The sequence below is a fragment of the Choloepus didactylus genome, chromosome X (assembly GCF_015220235.1).
Source record: "Choloepus didactylus isolate mChoDid1 chromosome X, mChoDid1.pri, whole genome shotgun sequence".
Taxonomy (NCBI): Eukaryota; Metazoa; Chordata; class Mammalia; order Pilosa; family Megalonychidae; genus Choloepus; species Choloepus didactylus.
Genome location: NC_051334.1, coordinates 9,916,871 through 9,935,590, shown reverse-complemented (window position 1 = coordinate 9,935,590; position 18,720 = coordinate 9,916,871). Strand labels below are relative to the sequence as shown.

Below are 18,720 nucleotides of genomic sequence, written 5' to 3'. Positions count from 1 at the left end.
TTTTCAACCATCACAATAACAACAGATTTGGGCAAAAATCATCAATGAATATTAAAACTAGTGGGTAAAAGTTTGATGAGGTACAGGATAATGAGAGTGTTGCAAAGTGACTCTCCACAAATTACTTATAATTACAATAGGAAAAGTAGTGCCATTGGAATGGAGGGTCTACGTTCACCTCACCATTGAAGGGACAAACTGAGATCAGGTAACTCCTGATGGGATGTACTGAGGAGGACACAAAATCACTCATATTGTTCTCCCACCCAAAACGCATAACCTCAATCTGATTATGAGAAAACATCAGAGAAACCCAAATTTGAGATAGTTATACAAAATAACTGATCAGTACTTCTCAAAACTGTCAAGGTCATGCAAGTGATAGAAAGGCAGAAAAATGTTCCAGATTTAAGGAAACTAAAGAGACACAACAATTAATGCAAAATGGCATCCTGGAGTGGCTCTAGAAAGAAACTGATTTAAAGGACATTTTTGGGACAATTGACAAAATTTGGATATGGATTGTAGGTCAGATAATGGTAATATAGCAATGTTAAATTTTCCTGATCTTGTTACTTGTTCAATGGTTATATAAGTAAATGTCATTTTCATTTTAAAAATGCATATCAAAGTATTTAGAGATAAAGGGGTATGATTTCAGCAACTGCCTTTCATATGGTTCAGAAAAATTTTGCGTGTGTTTCTGAGTGTGTGTGAGAGAGAGAGAGAGAGAGAATATGTGAATAAAGAAAAAGTAAATGTAAAATGTTAACAATTGGTGAATCTGGATGAAAAGTGTAGACATACAACTCTTGCAATGTTTCCATAAGTACGAAATTATTTCACAATAAAAAGTAAGAATAAAAAGAGCACTATAGGATCATCTTACAATGCATTGAGTTTGGGGTGGGTGGCAAGGAGAAAGAAGATCTCAAAAAATTCAGGAGAAAACCTCAAAGTCAATTTATCCTATGATGTTAATATAAAATATGCCAACTTTTTCACGTACCTGAACATAGAGATACTCGAAAGCAACTGGATCTCTCCTTAAAAGGTCAATTGGATCCTTTGGGACAAAGCTAATTCGGAAAAGACACCTCATCTTATGGGAGCTGGGCCTCTGTGTCACCTGGAAGAGCAGACCAATGACACAAGAGTCCTTCAGAGCTGACAGGAATTGGCTGAGGAACACAGAAAAGTTTTTTTTTTTTGGACACTGGAGAAGGAAGCAGTTGAAGTTCTTTTAATATTTATCATCGACACTCATTCTCTGAAAACTATACATACCTTGTAACTTATGCTGGGTGCCGCTGAAGCAGACCCCGAGACGAGGGTCAGTGTGTGAGGGATTTGTTGTGGCAGTGCTTCCAGGAGAGGCCAGTAAGGGAGTGGGGGAAGCTGGTCAGGGAAGGAGACGTAGCCAAGCAAAGGGGTGACTCAGGTGAGCCCAGCAGAGAGTGGCTCCAGTCTGATCCCCCAGGGGACTCTGGAGTGGAAATTACACCACAGAGCTGTTGAGACTGGAGCCAAAGGAGTATTCATCAGTTATTGGTTTAGGGATGTCCCAGGGGGGGCATGAACTTCCAGGTGTGGACAGAGTAAGTGCAAGTAGCCTGCAGCTGGTCCTCCAGAGAAGATCTGCAGGTGCTGGTCCTTGGAAGTGAGAGCACATCAAAGCCCAGAGGTGGGGGGGGGGGTGTTGGGGAGGAAGCACAAAAAAGGGATCCAAGGGTGGAGCCCAGAGATTGTCCATCGAAGTTTGTTATTGCCTAACACTGCTGTGTTTTTTCCCCCTAAGTTATACTCCAGATTGACTATAGTGATGAAAATATGGTAGTGTCACCCTTGGATGAGATTTCAATAGAAAGTATGAAACCAGAAGTTTTGGCCCATGCACTAAATCTGGAGTCCACCCGTTTCCAAACTACGCCAAACTTCAGGGCACTTTTCAGATGTTCAAAGGAGCTTATATTATACCAGTTTCTTTGAGAATAGGGCCCCTAGATTGTTTTGCTTTCTTTTCCTTTTCCCATTGCACTATGGATCAACTACTAGGTGTCGTCTTCTTAAATCCTTTGGCAACAAGGCAGGGAGGGAATCAGTCAGTAAATGGTGGGCGCTTAAACAGTTGAATGAATGAAAGACACTGGACCCCAAGAAGGAAGGCAAAAGCTCTTTCATTTCCCTCAAAGGGGCCAACAAAATGAAATTAAAACCATGTAGCATGCACCAACACAGTGGCATGTAACTACTTTTATATAGGGGACAAATCTGGCATAATAAAAATATTTCTGAGATGCAATTTAAAAATTCAAAATAAAAATCACATTATTGAGCCCTATGGCTAATATAATCTTATAGTTTATACTGCCAATTTGGTTGAATAGAAGGATTCCAATGGGAAAAGAAACCTTACTTTTTAATATCTGGGCATATTGCAAAGTAGTTAACACTGAGCCAGCTTTCTGGCCGGGGGCGGGATTGTAGAGCTGACTCACGAGACCTGAGGGCCACGGGATGCTCATGGCTGGCTGATGGTCAAGCAAACCAGGAGAAGGAAATATGGGAACCTAAGAGCCCCATGGTGCTGCTCAGCCCTGTGGCTGCACTTCACAGTGGTGCCATGGGGTATTTTGTCAGGTCAGCTCTGACGTTAGTAAGTCAGCTATCATCATATCCCCAGCTCCTTTAATGATGAGAATCTATCTTTCTTGAATTTTCCATATGCCATCTTGAATCTATTGTTACTGTCAGTAGGTTCCACTACTTGGGTTCTGCCATCAACAATCCGTGCACTCTTCTGATACACCTGGCACTATGCCCATAACAAGTTCTACTGCACCCTATTCATAATCCTCCTGGGAAAAAGATAACATAAACGAAAACACAAAACCAAACCAAACCCATGCATCTTTGTTCTCCCAGGTGCAGAGAGAGGCTTGTTAGAGAGAAGCAGATTAGACAGTGGCATCTAACATGAGAGAGAGGGATCATTAAAAGGGACATCCCAGAGAGAGGTACCACAGGAAGGGGCACCTGAGGAGGGTCACCGAGAGCTGGGCATCATAGGGAGTGTCATAGAGAGGCTCATCATCAACGGGAATGTCAGGAAGGAGCAGCAAAGAGCGATTGTTTGGAGAAAGGCCTCTTGAAGACAGCCCACCTGTCAGTCCCCCCCTTCCTGCGGTACATTGTGCTCACAGTTTCTCCTCACTCATTCCTCCCACCCTCATTGGCTCCTCAAGGAGGCCATTAAAGAAGGAAACAAGCAAAACCTGGACCAAACTCTACCTGGGGCTTCTCACAAAGGATCAATGTTGAGTGAACTGCTGAATCAACAGTGAAATGAGCAAAGAACCAAAGACACCTACCTTGTCCCATACAAGGTACACAGGTTAGTTTGGGGGAAATAAATTAATGCAATGCAAAAAAGTGCTTTAGGCTCATTAGAAATGATAGCTCTTAAGAATAATACCAGTCTTGGAAAAACACACAATTTTTTGGAACCTTTAAGTGTTACATAAATATACGATAGTATTTTCTAGACAGAAATTTCGTATCAAATTGTGAGAAATTCAGGTATAGTTGCTTAAGAGTTCTTTTGGGGATTTACATCAAAATTAAATGTTTTAAAATGAGTTTTTTGTTACTGGACAAATTTTAATTTCTTATACTTCCTTCCCCTTTCCACCATACCTATAAATATTTTGTTGATCAAGTTTTTCAGATGACATTTCTTTCAAAGGTCTGGGGCTGGCTTGCCACGGGACATTTAAATCGATTTTCTTTTCTTGAGATAATACTTGAGTTTTAGCAATTTGATTTTAGTTCTGATTCTAGAAAAGCCCCTCTCAGAAGGATAAGGGGAAAATCCTTGTTAGAGTTTTTTTGTTGGTTTTCAGCTAACATTTTTAAAAATTGGAAATCCAGCTGGAATGAGAAGTTATGGTTACCTAGCACCAGAAGAGAATTTTAATGAATTTTTGTCCAATTAAATCAGCATGAAGCTTTCCCATAAAGGCCATGTCACAGATGGAAGTTCGAAGGGAAAGTATAACAGGAAATATCCAAAAGGTTGTGAAATTCTCTTACATTCAATGTCGGCTGGGGTTTCCTTAGACTCACAGTAATTAGCTATTGGCGCTCTGCCCATGTCCCCTGGGCATTTATTGCTACAAGGGGAAGGCTAGTTCCTGCAAACACCTGTGACTGTGCCAGCGCAAGGCAAAACAGCAGTGCCAGGGAGGAGCTGTCCCTAGGGAGCAGCCACGGCCAGTACTGGACAGCAAGTGGGTGGGTGAAGGCCCCTGTGGTCTCTTCCCACAGCTGGGATGCACTGAGGCTGGCTTTGCATCGCTTCCCAGAGTTCCCCAGTAGGATTGTGCTCCAGTTGCCAACAGTGCAAACTGGCTTGAGCACACATTCTTTATTGGTTTCCCAATTTTTCCCATTTCCTTTCTCCACTCTCCTGCTGGTATTTCCTGAGATATCCTCCCAAATAAACCACTTGCATTTGAATCCTTGTCTCACGCTGACTTTTCAGATTTGGGATTCTGAATGTTGGGGGTTATTACCCTGTAATGAAGCATAAAATATACTGTCTCTTTCTGATTGTGTTTTGGCACAGGTTAAATGAATAAACACTCATGAACTGCTTTTTTTTTTTTAAAAAAAAAGCTTGCTCGCTATCGAGAGAGAGAGAGAGATAATAGGTCAGGTTTAGATGGAGGAATATAAATCAATGCAAATGGCAACTTTCTAACTGGTTCATGACACTGAGTTGGACTGTACTGAGAGTGGGGAATATCTGTGGGACCTGATGTGTAGGACACCAGCTTTAGGGTGATGACACTTTGTGCCACTTCACACCTATAGTGGTGTCCCGACTTATGGCCTCACATCCTGGGTCCCCTCCTGCCCCCCTCCCTCAAGTTCCCTCATGGCTGACTCTCCCACCCATGAGGAATTGCTTGAAATCCCTTAAACATCCAACAAAGACTCTTTGTGGAACCACAAGAAAAGTCAGAGTGCCGTGATGAATTCTGCAGCCAAGCAGTCTGCTTGTCTCCCGAGAAAACAGATTGGGGTGGCATCCTGGTAACCAGCAACCGGGACGCAGTGGTGGATCACATATTTACACTGGGCAGGTCTGGGGAAGGGATTTCAGGCTTTTGAAAATAGTCTGAGGTATGGACCTAGAATTTAAAACAACTAAGTATGATTTCGGCTTAATTTAGGTAAATCTCAGGAACCATCTCTTTTTAGCACTTTCAAGAGACTGATGATCAAAACAGGTGAAAAGGTCTTTGCAATAGCAAAATATAATTCTCTAGAGCCATATTCCCAACAAATAGCTGGTGAATCTCTGAATGACAAATCTGATTGGGAGACCAACTTACAGTCTGTGAAAGATTGATAAAAAGTGAAACATCACCTTGTGGTATAAAATCCATTGCCAATGTCAGTGCTTCCTTTTGTGGGGGTGTATACCCAGGGATGCCATTAATTCATTTAAAGGATTAGAGGAAGGGAGAATTCCAGGGCTGGGTGGCCTCTGCTCTTCCCAGCATCACCATCACTTGAGGGTGTAATTTCACAGACCTGAGTTAGCGTCTCCTGTTCATGAAGCAAGAACAGCTTGGTGCCCGCCCCTTCGGTCCTCTGCTCCAGCATGAGGGAGAAGTGCTCGATGCCCTTGATGGAGAGCTTCTCTTGAAGGGTTAAGATGACATCCTGGAAGAGGAAACATTGACAAGGTGTGATCAAACTCGAGGCGGTCCTTGTGTTTTGTCTACTGTGACCGAGAAGTGTTACATATGTAGGCTTTGGGTTTTTGATAGATACCTTTGGTTGATTCTGAAGCTTGCTGCTCCCAAGTTCCAAAAAGATGGAGAAATGAGACCATCCTTCTCTTGCCCCTATTCATGGCTTCCCTCACCACCCCAAATCTTTTTGGGGTTCAGAACAGAGAAGCACCGAGGTAAAAGGCTGGAGGGAGAGCTTACCTATCAGGGGAGGTCCTAAATGAGAAAGGCTATCCGTAGATTGGGTAGTATAGTCACTTCAATTCCCTTTTCTTCTAAATGGGGTGGCACTTATGCCCACTCTGAGAGTGGCCCACCCCAGGAGGCAGCAAACTACAGCCCAGGGGCCAAATCCATCCTGCAGCCTGTTTTTAGGTTTTATAGACACGCCCCCTCATTTATATATGGCCTCTGGCTCCTTTCCCGCTGCTGTGCTAGAGTGGAGCAGTTGCTGCGACAGGGATCGATGACCCACAAAGCCAAACATATTTTCTACCTTGCCCTTTACAGAGAGTTTGTCACCCCCTGGTCACCCTTCTGTGAGGAGAAGTAGAGTAGTGGTTAGGAACGTGGGCTCTGGAAACCCGGCCTGGTTTCTACCCCGGCTCCACTGCTGATTAGCTGGGCCGCTTTGGGCAAGTTTCTTAACCTCTCTGTATCTAGGTTTCCTTCTCTGTAAGCTGAAGAGAATAATAATACCTATCTCAGAACGTATATTAAGGATTAAACGAGTTAATACTGAGAAAGCATTTATTACAACATAGTTTGGAATCGAGTTAGGACACCATAAGAATGCATATTAGCTTTTATTTTAAATCTTTAGGGAAGTTGGAAGGAGCAAGAAGCCTTCTCAGCAGGATTCAACATTTATCATCTAGAAAGTTGCTCCATGTATACACACATACCCACAGACACATTTATTGAAATGAAAAACTAATCTCCTCAATCTTTACTTTTTTTTAATGTACTTAAAAACTAGGAAATGACCTCTTAATCTTCAAGATAATTTATCCTCAGATGCTAAAGATCCCAAAGAGCAATGGTTCTCAACCAGGGGCAGTTTTGTCCCATGGTGACATTTGGCAGTTTTTTTGGAAACATTTTTGGTTGTTGCAACAGGGGAGGAGGCGGGAGGGGGGCACTGTTCCTGGAGTCTGGTGGGTGGAGGCCCCAGATGCTGTTAAATTTCCCACAATACCCAGGACGGCCCCGCAACAAAGAATTATCTGGCCCCAAATGTCAGTAGTGTTGAGGCAGAGAATCCCTGCACAGAGTTTTCTTTTGCCAATTCCCCTAATGTTTTGATTCTTCTCTGGGGACCTTTTCCAACAGCTCCCAGCCCTGGTAAAACAAAGATCCCCTCCCCTACCCCCCCCCCCCCAATAACTCAACAGAAATGCCTTGACTATGTTGAATTTTATAAAAGAGATTCTTCATAATTTTTACTCAAGGCCCTAAATATTTCCCTGAATCAATAGGGAGGACGCTGGAAAATCAGTAGCAATAGTTTTCTCCTGTTGTGATGCTGTTGCAAGAACTTGGGCAATTTTTATAAACAGTGTCACATCCCCCTCATAACTATACTATTTCTACTTTCCACCTACTGGCCTGTGTCTTTTGTGATAATAAGGCTGTTAGGATATAAGATAAGGTAACTTTAATTTGATCTGAACTCTTTGCATTGCTCCTTGTCTCCTCCTTGCCATCTGTAATACTCAGAAAAGTCAAGCTTAGTCTAGCATGGGTCCCTGTATTAAAGAGTCCAGAAGAATTAGTGACAGGCCTTGCTTTTAAATTTAGATTTATTTCTGTTAAGAAATGCATTCAAGGCTTTACCTACGTCTTCAGCAGGATAGGAAGTTCAACAACAAGGAGCTTTCCTGACCAGTGGGTAACAAAGAAAAGGTACCCAGGGAGCTGTAATCACCCGGCTTTATGGGTTCACTCAGGGATCAGCAAACTACAGCCCGTGGGCCAAATCTGGCCACACCCATTAGTTTTTGTATTAACCTGTGGCTATTTTTGTGATATGAGGACAGAGTTGAGCTGGCAACAGAGACTGAATGGCCCTCACTGCCTAAAATATTTACTATCTGACCACTTACAGAAAAAGTTTGCTGACATCTGGGTTCATTGATCAGTAATTGATCCACATCTCACCATAAATTGGTATTGAGTAGAAAAAAAGGAAAAGGACTTTTTCAGTCATGACCATTTAAAATGAGTAGCCTTGTGCAAGGGAAGTTAATATTTCATCTGGAATGGTTTAAGGATGATTTAGCTGTTCAATCATCAATCTACTTATATAGTCTGCTCTATTACCTGTTAAATCACTACATATTAAAAGCAATTCAAAACAAGCTGCTTGCTGGGATCATGACAGTAGGAATACACAGTGAATGGGCTTTTGCAGAAATGCTTCAGTGCATAAGAACTATGCTGATTAATTAAAAAAAAAAACAAAAAAAACCTGAGCATAGGGGGTAGGCCATTCATAGGCATTTTAATGCAGAGTCAATATTCTCTTGCTAGATTATTTTACAGATCATCACTAGGTACTTTTTTTCCCTCCATAAAAATCTTTTTTTACTGTGCCATTTGAAGAAACTATTTTAGGCTGATGGAGCACCAGGGAACAATCCATTTCTGAACACACTTTTGTCCAACAAAAAAGAGACTGTGCACTCTTTTTTTTTTTGTCCAGGGAAGAAGTATGGGGGTAAAAGGAAACCCATATGCTTTGCCATAACACTCATTATATAAAACTCACCCGTGGCTCTGAAATCATAGCATTGCTTTGTGACTCCTCCTTTCTACCCCTTCCCTTAAGACGCAAGCTTCATTTCTGCCTTTTTATGCATTGTTTCATGCAATTGGCTACGGCAACTAAAAGTAAGTGTTATCTTTACACGACTCTACCCCTTGTTGTGGCTGGACACCAGAGGAGCAGATATTCAATTAACAGCTAACATCTTAATCTTGGCAGCTGACTTTGCTGAGAATTCATGCTGGCTTTGGGCAGAGTGCCAAGCCTTCTTGGGAGTCATGCTATTTTAATTAATCCACAGTCACATTAAAATGAGTGGCCCAGCTGTTTCTTCACTGATAGCATATTATATTGTTTTGTAACACCAATAAAAGAGAGAGAAAGAGACCAAGAGACCAAGACCCTTCTCAGCTTAAGCTTTTGGTTTTGGTTTGTTTTTAAGTATTCATACACTACCGCATATGGGAGCAACCACTAAAATCTCAGGAAAAAAAAAAAAACCAGAGAGTTCCGGAAGAAGCTCCTGCCACTCAGATACCACAGTGGAACTTGCACACCATCCCTGGCAGTGTCGGCTCACAGAGCTGAGCAAGCCGTCTTACCTTTATGGAGGTGTTGCAGTCAAAGCGGAATGATTTGGTCTGCCCATTTTCCAGATAGACTTTCAGAACATTTGGCATAAAAAGAAGTGAATTGCCCTTAACAGTTTCCTGTTTAACAAAAAAAGGGTGTTATAAGTCTGTCAAATTAGCATTCTATGCTTCACAGGAGCAGCACAGGTCTAGTTTATTCCACTCAGGACACATAAAACAAACTCTCTAAGGCCAACCAAGGTATCCCTTTGGTGACAGTATCTTCACATTCTTTGGGCAGAATTTGTGACCTATAATGAGCACATCAAGGATGAGATTTTATCCTTGTGAGTTTATTTAAAAAGCAATAACAACAACAACAACATCTAGCATTCCTAAGGGCCAAAAAGAATCAGTGTCCTGGGTGAGAGTGTTCTCAAAACTAAGAACTATATTTTTGCTATATTTTTGGCCCATGTTTAAAGTGAAGTATCCGATCGATGTTCGCATTATTCATTTTGAAGATCAGTCATGTCTGAGCACTCATGGTCTTTCTCATGACCTATGATGGAGATCTGGGCAGTATCGTTTTAGTTCTGGCTGCACATACAAAACTGTTCCATCATGAGTTCTTTGCCATTTTAATTAGTTGAAAGACAAGAGCTTGTTGTTTGTTTGTTTTGGAGAGGGAAAAACTTAGGGGAAACAATTTTCTCAGAAGACCTAAAGGGCTGGTGTATGTTTAGCTGGCAGAATGAGAAGAAATAGGTGGAAGTTTTGAGGACGCATATTTTGACTCAATATCAGGTAACGTGAGTGATCCCAAATCAAACAAACTGCTTGGCAAAGTAGTGAGTTCTCTGACACCAGAAGCATTCAAGCAAAAACTAGACTACCACATATCTTGGATATGTTAGAGGAGATTCAGGCAAGACTTGATCTCTCTTTACGAGCCTGAGATTTGAAATCCAACAACCCTGTGAAGTCCAACAACCAATTCTGGAACACTCATTCCAGTGGGACCACTGGCTTCGCTGAGTGCAAAGCCCTGCCTTGGTGACTCTCTCTGAATCACGAAGCAGATCACAGTAAACTCACCGACACTTGGCCGTTGATGATGACCTCCTCAGAGAAGCGCACTTTGACTGGATTGGACTTTAATCTTGCCTTTTTTGCAGCACTAATAAATGCTGATTTGGGAGACTGGAAGGAAAAGAAAACATTTTATCTGATTGCTGGTAACATAACACAAACCTTGTAATGGTTGTTCTCCATCTTTATCCTCCCAGAGATGCAATATTTTTGCTAAAAAGCAAAATGTTCAGTGCATGCTCAATTCAAGGATGAAATGCAAATTATGGCCACCACCAACTAATAAGTTTGATTTAGTCATCAGACTAGAACTACAAACAGCACTTTCGATGTTCTTACTGAGCACATTTCCAAGGATCTTTTTAAATGATCACTGTGAAAGTACATAATCATACAGGGCTTTGAGCATAATGTGGAAGGGGAGGTACTGGTCAAATCTAATGTTGGTTTATAATGACTTGATGTTGGGTTGACAATGAGTTGATCGTTAACTACCTATTTCATTAAGGTGGAGAAGAGCCACCGATAATATAAAATGATCAATAATTCTATTATCATATTAAGGGCATCTAGGCATGCGAGCAGGCAAGTATACACACACATTTTCTTCTCCCTCCCTCCTCCCCTGGCCCCCCAGGCACCTATGTTTTATGCTACTGCAACCTTAGTTTCAGCCTCTTGTTGGTAACCTGTGATCTTACTGGGCAGGGCAGAGAGGAGACCTTGGCTTACAGTTGAGAGTTGACTTCATATTCTGCCTCAACTTATAGGTTCTTTGTACTTTATGATCATCTCCTTTCTTTTATTGGAAAGAAGGCCCGAGTGACTCGTGTCTTCTTCCTCGGATATTGGAAGTGCAGTGGGAGAACCTGCTTACAAGGGTGCTGGGATCTGGGGGCACCCTTTGCTGTGTGAGCTTGATAAAGCCACCCCATCTGAGAACCATCCTTGGTATGTGATTATAATTAAGCCTAAGGGGGAAGACATCTAGCAGATGTCTACTATATTGTAGGCACTACCGAATTACTTTTTAAAAAAGAACTGCATTCTCTATTGAACCTAATATGTAAGTAAATATTTAGTTTTAATCATACAATTGCCATCTTACAGATTAAAATGGTCTAATATTGGCAACCGAATATGGTTCAACCTAATGTTTATCGTACCATAAAGTCCGAAGACACTGAGGCTGTTGCTTAGAGAATTCTAGTAATTGACTCTATAATCAACACAGAGGCTTGACCATCTGTGCACTGTATTAAACTCAAGACACAAAGGCCAATTAGGGTGACCTGTACTTTGGATTTCAGCTAAAATAATAAAAAAAAGAATTCCCATCTCAGAGAGATACAAGTAGATTTGAGACCAACTGAAAGACAACATGATAGAACAGATAAGCAAAATGTGGCACAGCCAAGCAATGGAATATTATTCAGCCATAAAAAGGAGTAAGGTACTGATTCAGGCTGCTATGTGGATGAAACTTGGAAACATTATGACAAGTAAAAGAAGTCAGATATGAAAAGTCATGTTCGAGTGAGTCTGTGGTTCAATTTATATGGCATATCCAGACTAGGGAAATCCAGGGGTGGGACTGAGAGGAGAATGCGGAGTGACTGTTTAATGGGCACAGGGTTGCCTTTGGGGTGCTGAACAAGAAGGTGCCGACTGCACAACATCGTGAAGGTGCTTAATGCCACCGCGTCATACTCTTTAAAATGGTTAAAATGGCTGATTGTATGTGTATCTTACCACAGTTTTAAAAAGACTTGTAAAAACTGTGTGTGTGTGTGTGTGTGTGTGTGTGTGTGTATCCCTGGGTGGAATTTTTGCCTTAGTACCAGGCGAATCCTGTTATTTCTGAAGTTCCCCTGCACCCCCATCCTACCCTTTTCTAAGAACAGTGTCTCAGAGGCCTGGATAGGGGGACAGTTTGGCTTCCACAGCTTCAATTCTTCCATTTATACAAGACATTTTGAGAGAATGGCTGCCATCTTAAAAAACAAACAACAAAATCAAACCTGGAACTGTTGCTCCTCAAAAAAGAGCTTTACAAATGTTCAACATGCCTGTGAACTATGGCAGAGCCCAAGCCATGTGCCTGGGGTGTCCTTGTTGGTATTTTTTGTATCATAGGCCAAGTTTGGTCACAATTAACAATCAAATCATACAGTGGTGAGTTCATTTGCTTATTTTTTTTTTAAGTTGGTTTCCCCAAGGCTTCCCAGTTAGGAGATGCTGGATTCTGGGCGGAAGCCCAGGGCCTCTGATTCCGGGTCCACGGTGTCCTCTGCCACATCCCAATGGGCTCCCTGAGAGCTTTCAAAGCCCAGGGGTGTCAGAGACTGCACCACTTTTGCTTTCAAAAGCCACCTCCATCCTCCCAGTATAGTCTCCCTTGACCCTTCACTGATGTTTATGTGTTACTCCTGTGAGAGAGGAAAAATATTTATTAAGTCATAATTCCATGATTCCTGAACTTTCCAATCCAAATCCTTCTTTGACCACCCTATACTATTTAGTAACCAGTCAAGGGGCATATATGACCCTAAAGATATTACTAAGGAAGAATTTAAGAAAGTGTTATTGCCTTCTCAAAAATAGGCTACTTTGTTCTCCTTGGAAGTCCAGTTTGCCGAGCACAACTGTCTGGAGCTCCTTGTCGATATCTATTTTTATTGGGATGTATTTACAATTGGATGTATTTATAACCTCCTCCTCATGGACACTTGTTTTCTCACTGGGATCACAGAGGCATTTTATAATAGATTGGTTAGGACAGCAGAGAAGTGGCTAGAAACAGGCCGGGCCTGGTTGCCTGTGGAGCCCAGAGCCCTGGGTTTTCTATTCCTGAGTTCCTGCCTCACCTTATGAAGAAAGCCGCTTCGCCACTGTGCTCTGGTTTCGAGTGCTACAAAGGAGCTTATGTATCACTCCTGGGAGGGACGGAGGGTGTCAGGTGATGAAAAGGTTTGGTGAATGTTGGAACATTTAATGGCAATCCCCAGGAGTTTAACTCAAGAACTCATCTGCTTTTGAGAGGCCATTTTTTTTTAGCTGAAGGGGAAACATTATTTTCCCTTAATGATTTTAAGCAGGAGTCACTTACTTTGGCACAATTGAGTTTAGCGCAAGGGAAGCGATTGTAATAGAGCTGCGGATAACAGCCGCGACTAATGAGATGAGATGTCCTAATGCGGAACACCCCACTTCCCCAGCATTGTTGAAGAATGACGTATTTCACACATCAGTGTGTGAGGTACTGAGGTTTCTTTCTCCGTGCGTCTCAATTGTTAAAGTCAATATTTACCATAAATGTTTTGCATAATTCCCTCCATCAATAACAAAATATATTTAACAGAACTTAGTTTTGGGATGCATATCGTTGACTGTATAATCTTAGGACACAGCGATGTTCTCAGGGGTCAGGAAAGTACATCGTTATTTGCCCCTAAACTAAATGGTCCCAAATAGCAGAACTTGTCAAGCTGAGAATGCCCCCTTTTCTCTCTATGGGTGTAGCATGACCACCTCATGTAGACCTATCCCCATATTTATTTATCAGGAAGACCAGAAAGGAAACTAAATACCTGAGGTTGTTAGGAAAGTAAATACAATGTTATTTTATGCATAATCAAAGTCAGTAGACTTGCGATAAAGGTCTAACTATGTATCCATAACAAGTGCATTTTTCTTACTTACTTCTGGGTGTGTGACTCTAGTTTCATATCATTGACACCTTTTTGTTAAAATTACTTTTTGATCATGAAAACCTAAACTCGCCAAGTCTGCAGGCTACTTCATGAGGATCAACAAAGTAATGGCTTCTTCCATTGGCTGGAGTTACTGGTGGTACATGGTGTTGTGTAAGCCAGACATGACTACAGTTTTAACTTGGATTTCTCTTTGCTACTCCAGAAATATACAATATGCAGCACCCAGAAAACCTGGCAACTTAATTCTGAGCAACCTACAGACCTGGAGGTGCTGATCACACAAGTGCTTCATATCCTGTAGTGGAAATGACAAGTAATTACCATTTAGAATAATTAGATTCTCCTGCTGTTAATTAACTTTAAATTAAAGGACCCTAATCAACCCCTGCTCTTCTTTCCAAACTCCCTGTGGCTAAGGTGGCCACAGTAGATGTGTGGCATTCTCCTGATGCTTTCAGATGCTCTTAGAAGTCACTAGAACATAGTTTGAAAAAATTCCCTACCCAAATAAGGTTAGTTTCTGAAACTGAAGGGTGAAGTCTTGAACTTGCCATCCCTGTAGCTCTACAGTGCTACTTATATAATAGGCATGGAGTAAAAATTTGGTTAGAGACTCAGGCCACCAGTCAGCTCGCAAGGGTAGGCATGGTGGTTCCTTAAGGTAACAAAAGGCAGGTGGGAAGGGGCCTTTTTCATTCACTTTTTATTTACTGAGTTGCCTTAGGTTTGGGTTCCCCCAGACAAAGAGCTTGAGGCAAGGCTTAGTGTGAAATGGATTTCTTAGGACGGGTGCCCAGGGAAACCTGGGAGAGAGTGAGGAGATAGGCCAAGTAAGGGCACATAATCAAGCACATTCCCATGGAGGGAAGCTCTAGAGATAGTATTGGTCTGGGGTTGGCAAACTTTGTCTGTAAAGGGTCTGACAGTAACTATCTTTGGCTTTGCAGGCCATACAGTGTATGTCACTGCTACTCCACTCTGCTGGTGGAGCAGACAATCTGTAGATGAATGAGCATGGCTGTATTGTAACAAAGCTTTATTTATACAACTAGGCATTAGGTTGGGTTTAGGCCATGGGCTGTAATTTTCTAACTCCTGGTTCAGACCATTCATCAGGTTTGTCCTGTTCAGGGACAGGAGGGCTGGAGTGTCTGTACCTCCACTCATATCAGTCATTGAACAAGGGCTGTCCCCACGAAGGTTGAATAGCCCCAGGTACTTTAGGCTGTCCATGAGCTGTCAAGGCAGGCTCCAGCAGCCCAAGGACAGCCTGCCAACTAAGGGACTCAGGTGCTGGCTGGTGGCAGTGAGAGCTTGCCAGGACCCCATGTGTACGGAAATGGTAAAGGGATCAGGATCCAAAGGATGTGGGTGGAACACTGACCACATCTGCTACCCAGGTCTGCTGTGTGTCCATCATACAATAACATATAGCCAGGCCGGGAAAGGTTGGGTAGTCCTCAGAGAGGAGACTTCAAAGGCGAGTCCTAGGTAACTGCATAGACAATGTGGATCAGCACATGCGAAAGCAAGAAGAAGCAAGAAGTCTAAGAACTTGTGTGTTCAGGGAAGAGCAAGTACAGCCGTTGGCGGGATACGGGCCACGTGGGAGATGAGATGGCATGTGGGCAGCCTCGGCCATGGAATCTTAATGATTTCCTGTTGGTGGTGGAGAGCCAGTAAAGAAATGCTAGTGGCAAAGTGGCTTGGACTACTTTGTCTTTTAGAAAGATCACTCCGGAGGGCATGTGGAGATGTATTTGGAGGGTGGGACTAGAGATAAAGAAGACCAGTTGGGGAACCTGCTGGGGTAGTCTGAGATTCTGCCTGACCCCTGGGATAGGAAAGGTGGTGGTGGGGGGCAGCAATACAGATTCAGAAGAAAACCACAGAGGGGGAGCCAGGTGGGTTGGGTAGAGAATAAGGTGAGAACAAGTCCGCAGTGACTGAGTTTGGAGTCCCCCAAGAGCAGTAGCTGATGTGGCAGGCGATTCCTGGAAACACTGGTAGGTGATGAAAGAAGGGAGAAAGGGAAGAGAAGTAAGCCAGTAAAGTGTTCATTTTAAATAAATTACCACTGTAGGCAACTGAAGCTTAAAAACCTGCTAGGGAGCACTGGGAGTGGGTTAAGTAAATCTTGGTTCAATGTAATGTTTTGCAGCTATTTGAATGATGCTTATAAAGAATTCTTGATGATATGGGGAAATGCTTGTGATATAGTTGTAAGAGAAACCAACAGTAAAATTGCACATTCTATTCGACCTCATCTACTGACAAGGCATGGGAAAAAAAAAGATTGGAAGGAAATAGGACAAAATGTTTACACTGGTTGTCTGTGAGGGAAGGGCTTGCCAGCGATGAATTAGGCAGACACATGCCTTAGAGTCCGACTGTCCGAGGAGGGAGGGAGCTGGGGTATTTAACCACCAGCTCCTGTCAATCATTGATGGAATGGCTGCTCCTAGGGCTTGGTACATGCCAAGGGGATATGCCGGGGCTTCAATAGCATCTGCTGTACTGGGGTTTGCGTGAAGAGGTATGCAGCCTCCTGAAGGCATGTGGGACATGGTAGAAGGAGGTCAGCAAGTGGGAGGCAGACAAGCAGGTCCTTCAGCTCTTTGGCTTAGAAGAAACCTGAGGGTATATGAAGCGTGGGAGCCCAGGGACACCGGAACTGAGAGAGTGACTCAGCCCAAGCAGGTGCCAGTGAGTTGGGGTTGTGTGAGGGGAGGTTGTAGAGAAATCTTTGAATACTTTCTGTCTCAGTTAAGATTGGACTGGGAAGTTCTGGAAATGCTCAGTTTGGAAACTATGGGAGGTAGAACCAGAGGAAAGAGGGAAGGAGCCGACCAATGAAATATCTATAATAAAAAAAAGATAATAGTACAAGGAAAGAAGATGGTGTATCAGAACAAAATGAATAACATTCACAAGTAACTTGGAAATGCCCCTTATAAAATTTCCTCCTGGGCAAATACTACTGAATATGGATAAAGATTTATAAACAAAGATATTCTTTGCAGAGTTATTTATAATAGCAAAACATTAGAGACAGTGTAAAGGACCCAGTTGTAGGGGATTGGCTAAGTAAATCTTGGTTCAGTGTCATGTTTTGCAGCCATTTAAATGATGCTTATAAAGAATTCTTGATATGGAAAATGTGTGTGATGTATTAAATGAAACAAGTAGAATAAAATTTTATGAACAATATGAGCTCAATTGCTGACAAGGCATAGAAAAAAAGACTGGAAGGAAATGGGACAAAATATTTACACTGGTTGTCTCTGGGGGAGAGGTTTGCCAATGAACATTTTCTGCTTCTGTATTTCCTTTTGTACCTTCCACATTTTTTTTTTGCTAAGAAAAAAAGTGAAAATGCAAGGGGAGGAATCCCTCCATAATCCTTTTTTAAAATGGGGTGGCAACCTGTTAAGAATTGCTTCTTATAAAGGATTTCAGGGATTCCCAAGCCTCTCTTCCAAGGCCTCCTTGACCTGGGCCTCTTTGGGGATTGATTTCCCTGGCCAGGTCATCCTGGGGTGCCCTGGGCACAGGGAGAGTGTGGCAGGAGGGGGTAAACCTTGGGGCTCTGTCTTTACTGGACATTATGCAGAAGAAATGCAATATAAAAAAATGCTGACCAGCAAGTTGCAAAAGAAATTAAATGCTATTTTTATTGTTGGTAATAAAAGTAAACTTTATTGACTTTCGGTCTGCTGGGTCATCTGTTTCCGTACATCAAGCCTGGTTTCTGAGAGGATGTTTAGCAAATAAATGAAACCTAACATCAGGTCCAAATATGATTTAGGGTATTAAATTGGGTATTACTTTATCTGTCTGTAATGCAAACCAAGTAAATGTATCTATTTATGTAACTTGGAAGTTTCAACTCCTTTATTTCAACTCCTACCACTCAGAGGAGGGAAAAGCCACTTTGGGTTGGAATAGTAAGGGAAGACTTCACGTGGGACGGGGGTTCTCAACCGCAGCAATTTGGTCCCCAGGGGGCATGTCTGGAGACATTTTTGGTTGTCATACCTGGGGTGGGGGATGCTCCTGGCATCTAGTAGGGAGAGACCAGGGATGCTGCTAGACATCCTACAAGGCACAGGATGGCCTCCACCACAGAGAATGACCTGGCCCAAAAGGTCACTAGTGCCCAGACTGAGAAATCCTGGGGTAGTATTTAGAACTTGTGCTGAGATTGAAGTGTGAGCAAGATTTGCCTGGCCGAGGAGGTGGTAGGAGTGGAGTGTGTATGGGGTGGGGGTGGGGGTTGGTATTCCAGAATGGATTGCTGGTCAAAGGAAAGTCAGAGATGAGACTTCCTCGGCAACGAACCAGGAGGGAGAGAGTGACTGAGAGAGGCAGAGGGCAGCATTGGCAATAAGAACCTGCAGTACTTGTTCCTAAATGTTGTGGCCAAAGGCTGGCTTTCAATATAGGACCATAGCATGGGCCACCTGGACTTGGAAAATTCCAGGTTAGCCGTTAAAAGGAAGTCCCACAATTCATTGTCAGTAACAAGTATTCATATGAATAACAAATCCTGTAGACTCAACTGGCAAAAGAGCAAGCAAAGCCCCAAGATGCTGCGCTTAACTTAAATGCAAAACTCCTCTCTCCTTCTCTGAGTTTATGGCACAGGGTAAAACAGTATTTTATAAAAATAGCCTGGTTTGAAGTAAAAGGGTTCTGTTCTTGAATTTCTAATAGGTTATGAGGTGGGGAGAGAGAATTCAGGAAAGACAACGTAAACTTGAAGTTCC

At 42.5% G+C, this 18,720-nt stretch overlaps 1 protein-coding gene across 2 annotated transcripts in view; it reads right to left on the bottom strand.

The window, feature by feature from the left end:
- Positions 1 to 18,720, bottom strand: part of FRMPD4 (FERM and PDZ domain containing 4) — a 231,450-nt gene that overhangs the window by 24,388 nt on the left and 188,342 nt on the right. For both annotated transcript variants that reach the window (XM_037822520.1, XM_037822522.1), the window contains exons 5-8: positions 10,242 to 10,346; positions 9,174 to 9,281; positions 5,602 to 5,733; positions 1,010 to 1,129 (exon numbers count right to left, since the gene is read on the bottom strand). In XM_037822520.1, the coding sequence (XP_037678448.1) occupies positions 1,010 to 1,129; positions 5,602 to 5,733; positions 9,174 to 9,281; positions 10,242 to 10,346 (465 nt within the window). The remainder of the gene's footprint in view (positions 1 to 1,009; positions 1,130 to 5,601; positions 5,734 to 9,173; positions 9,282 to 10,241; positions 10,347 to 18,720) is intronic.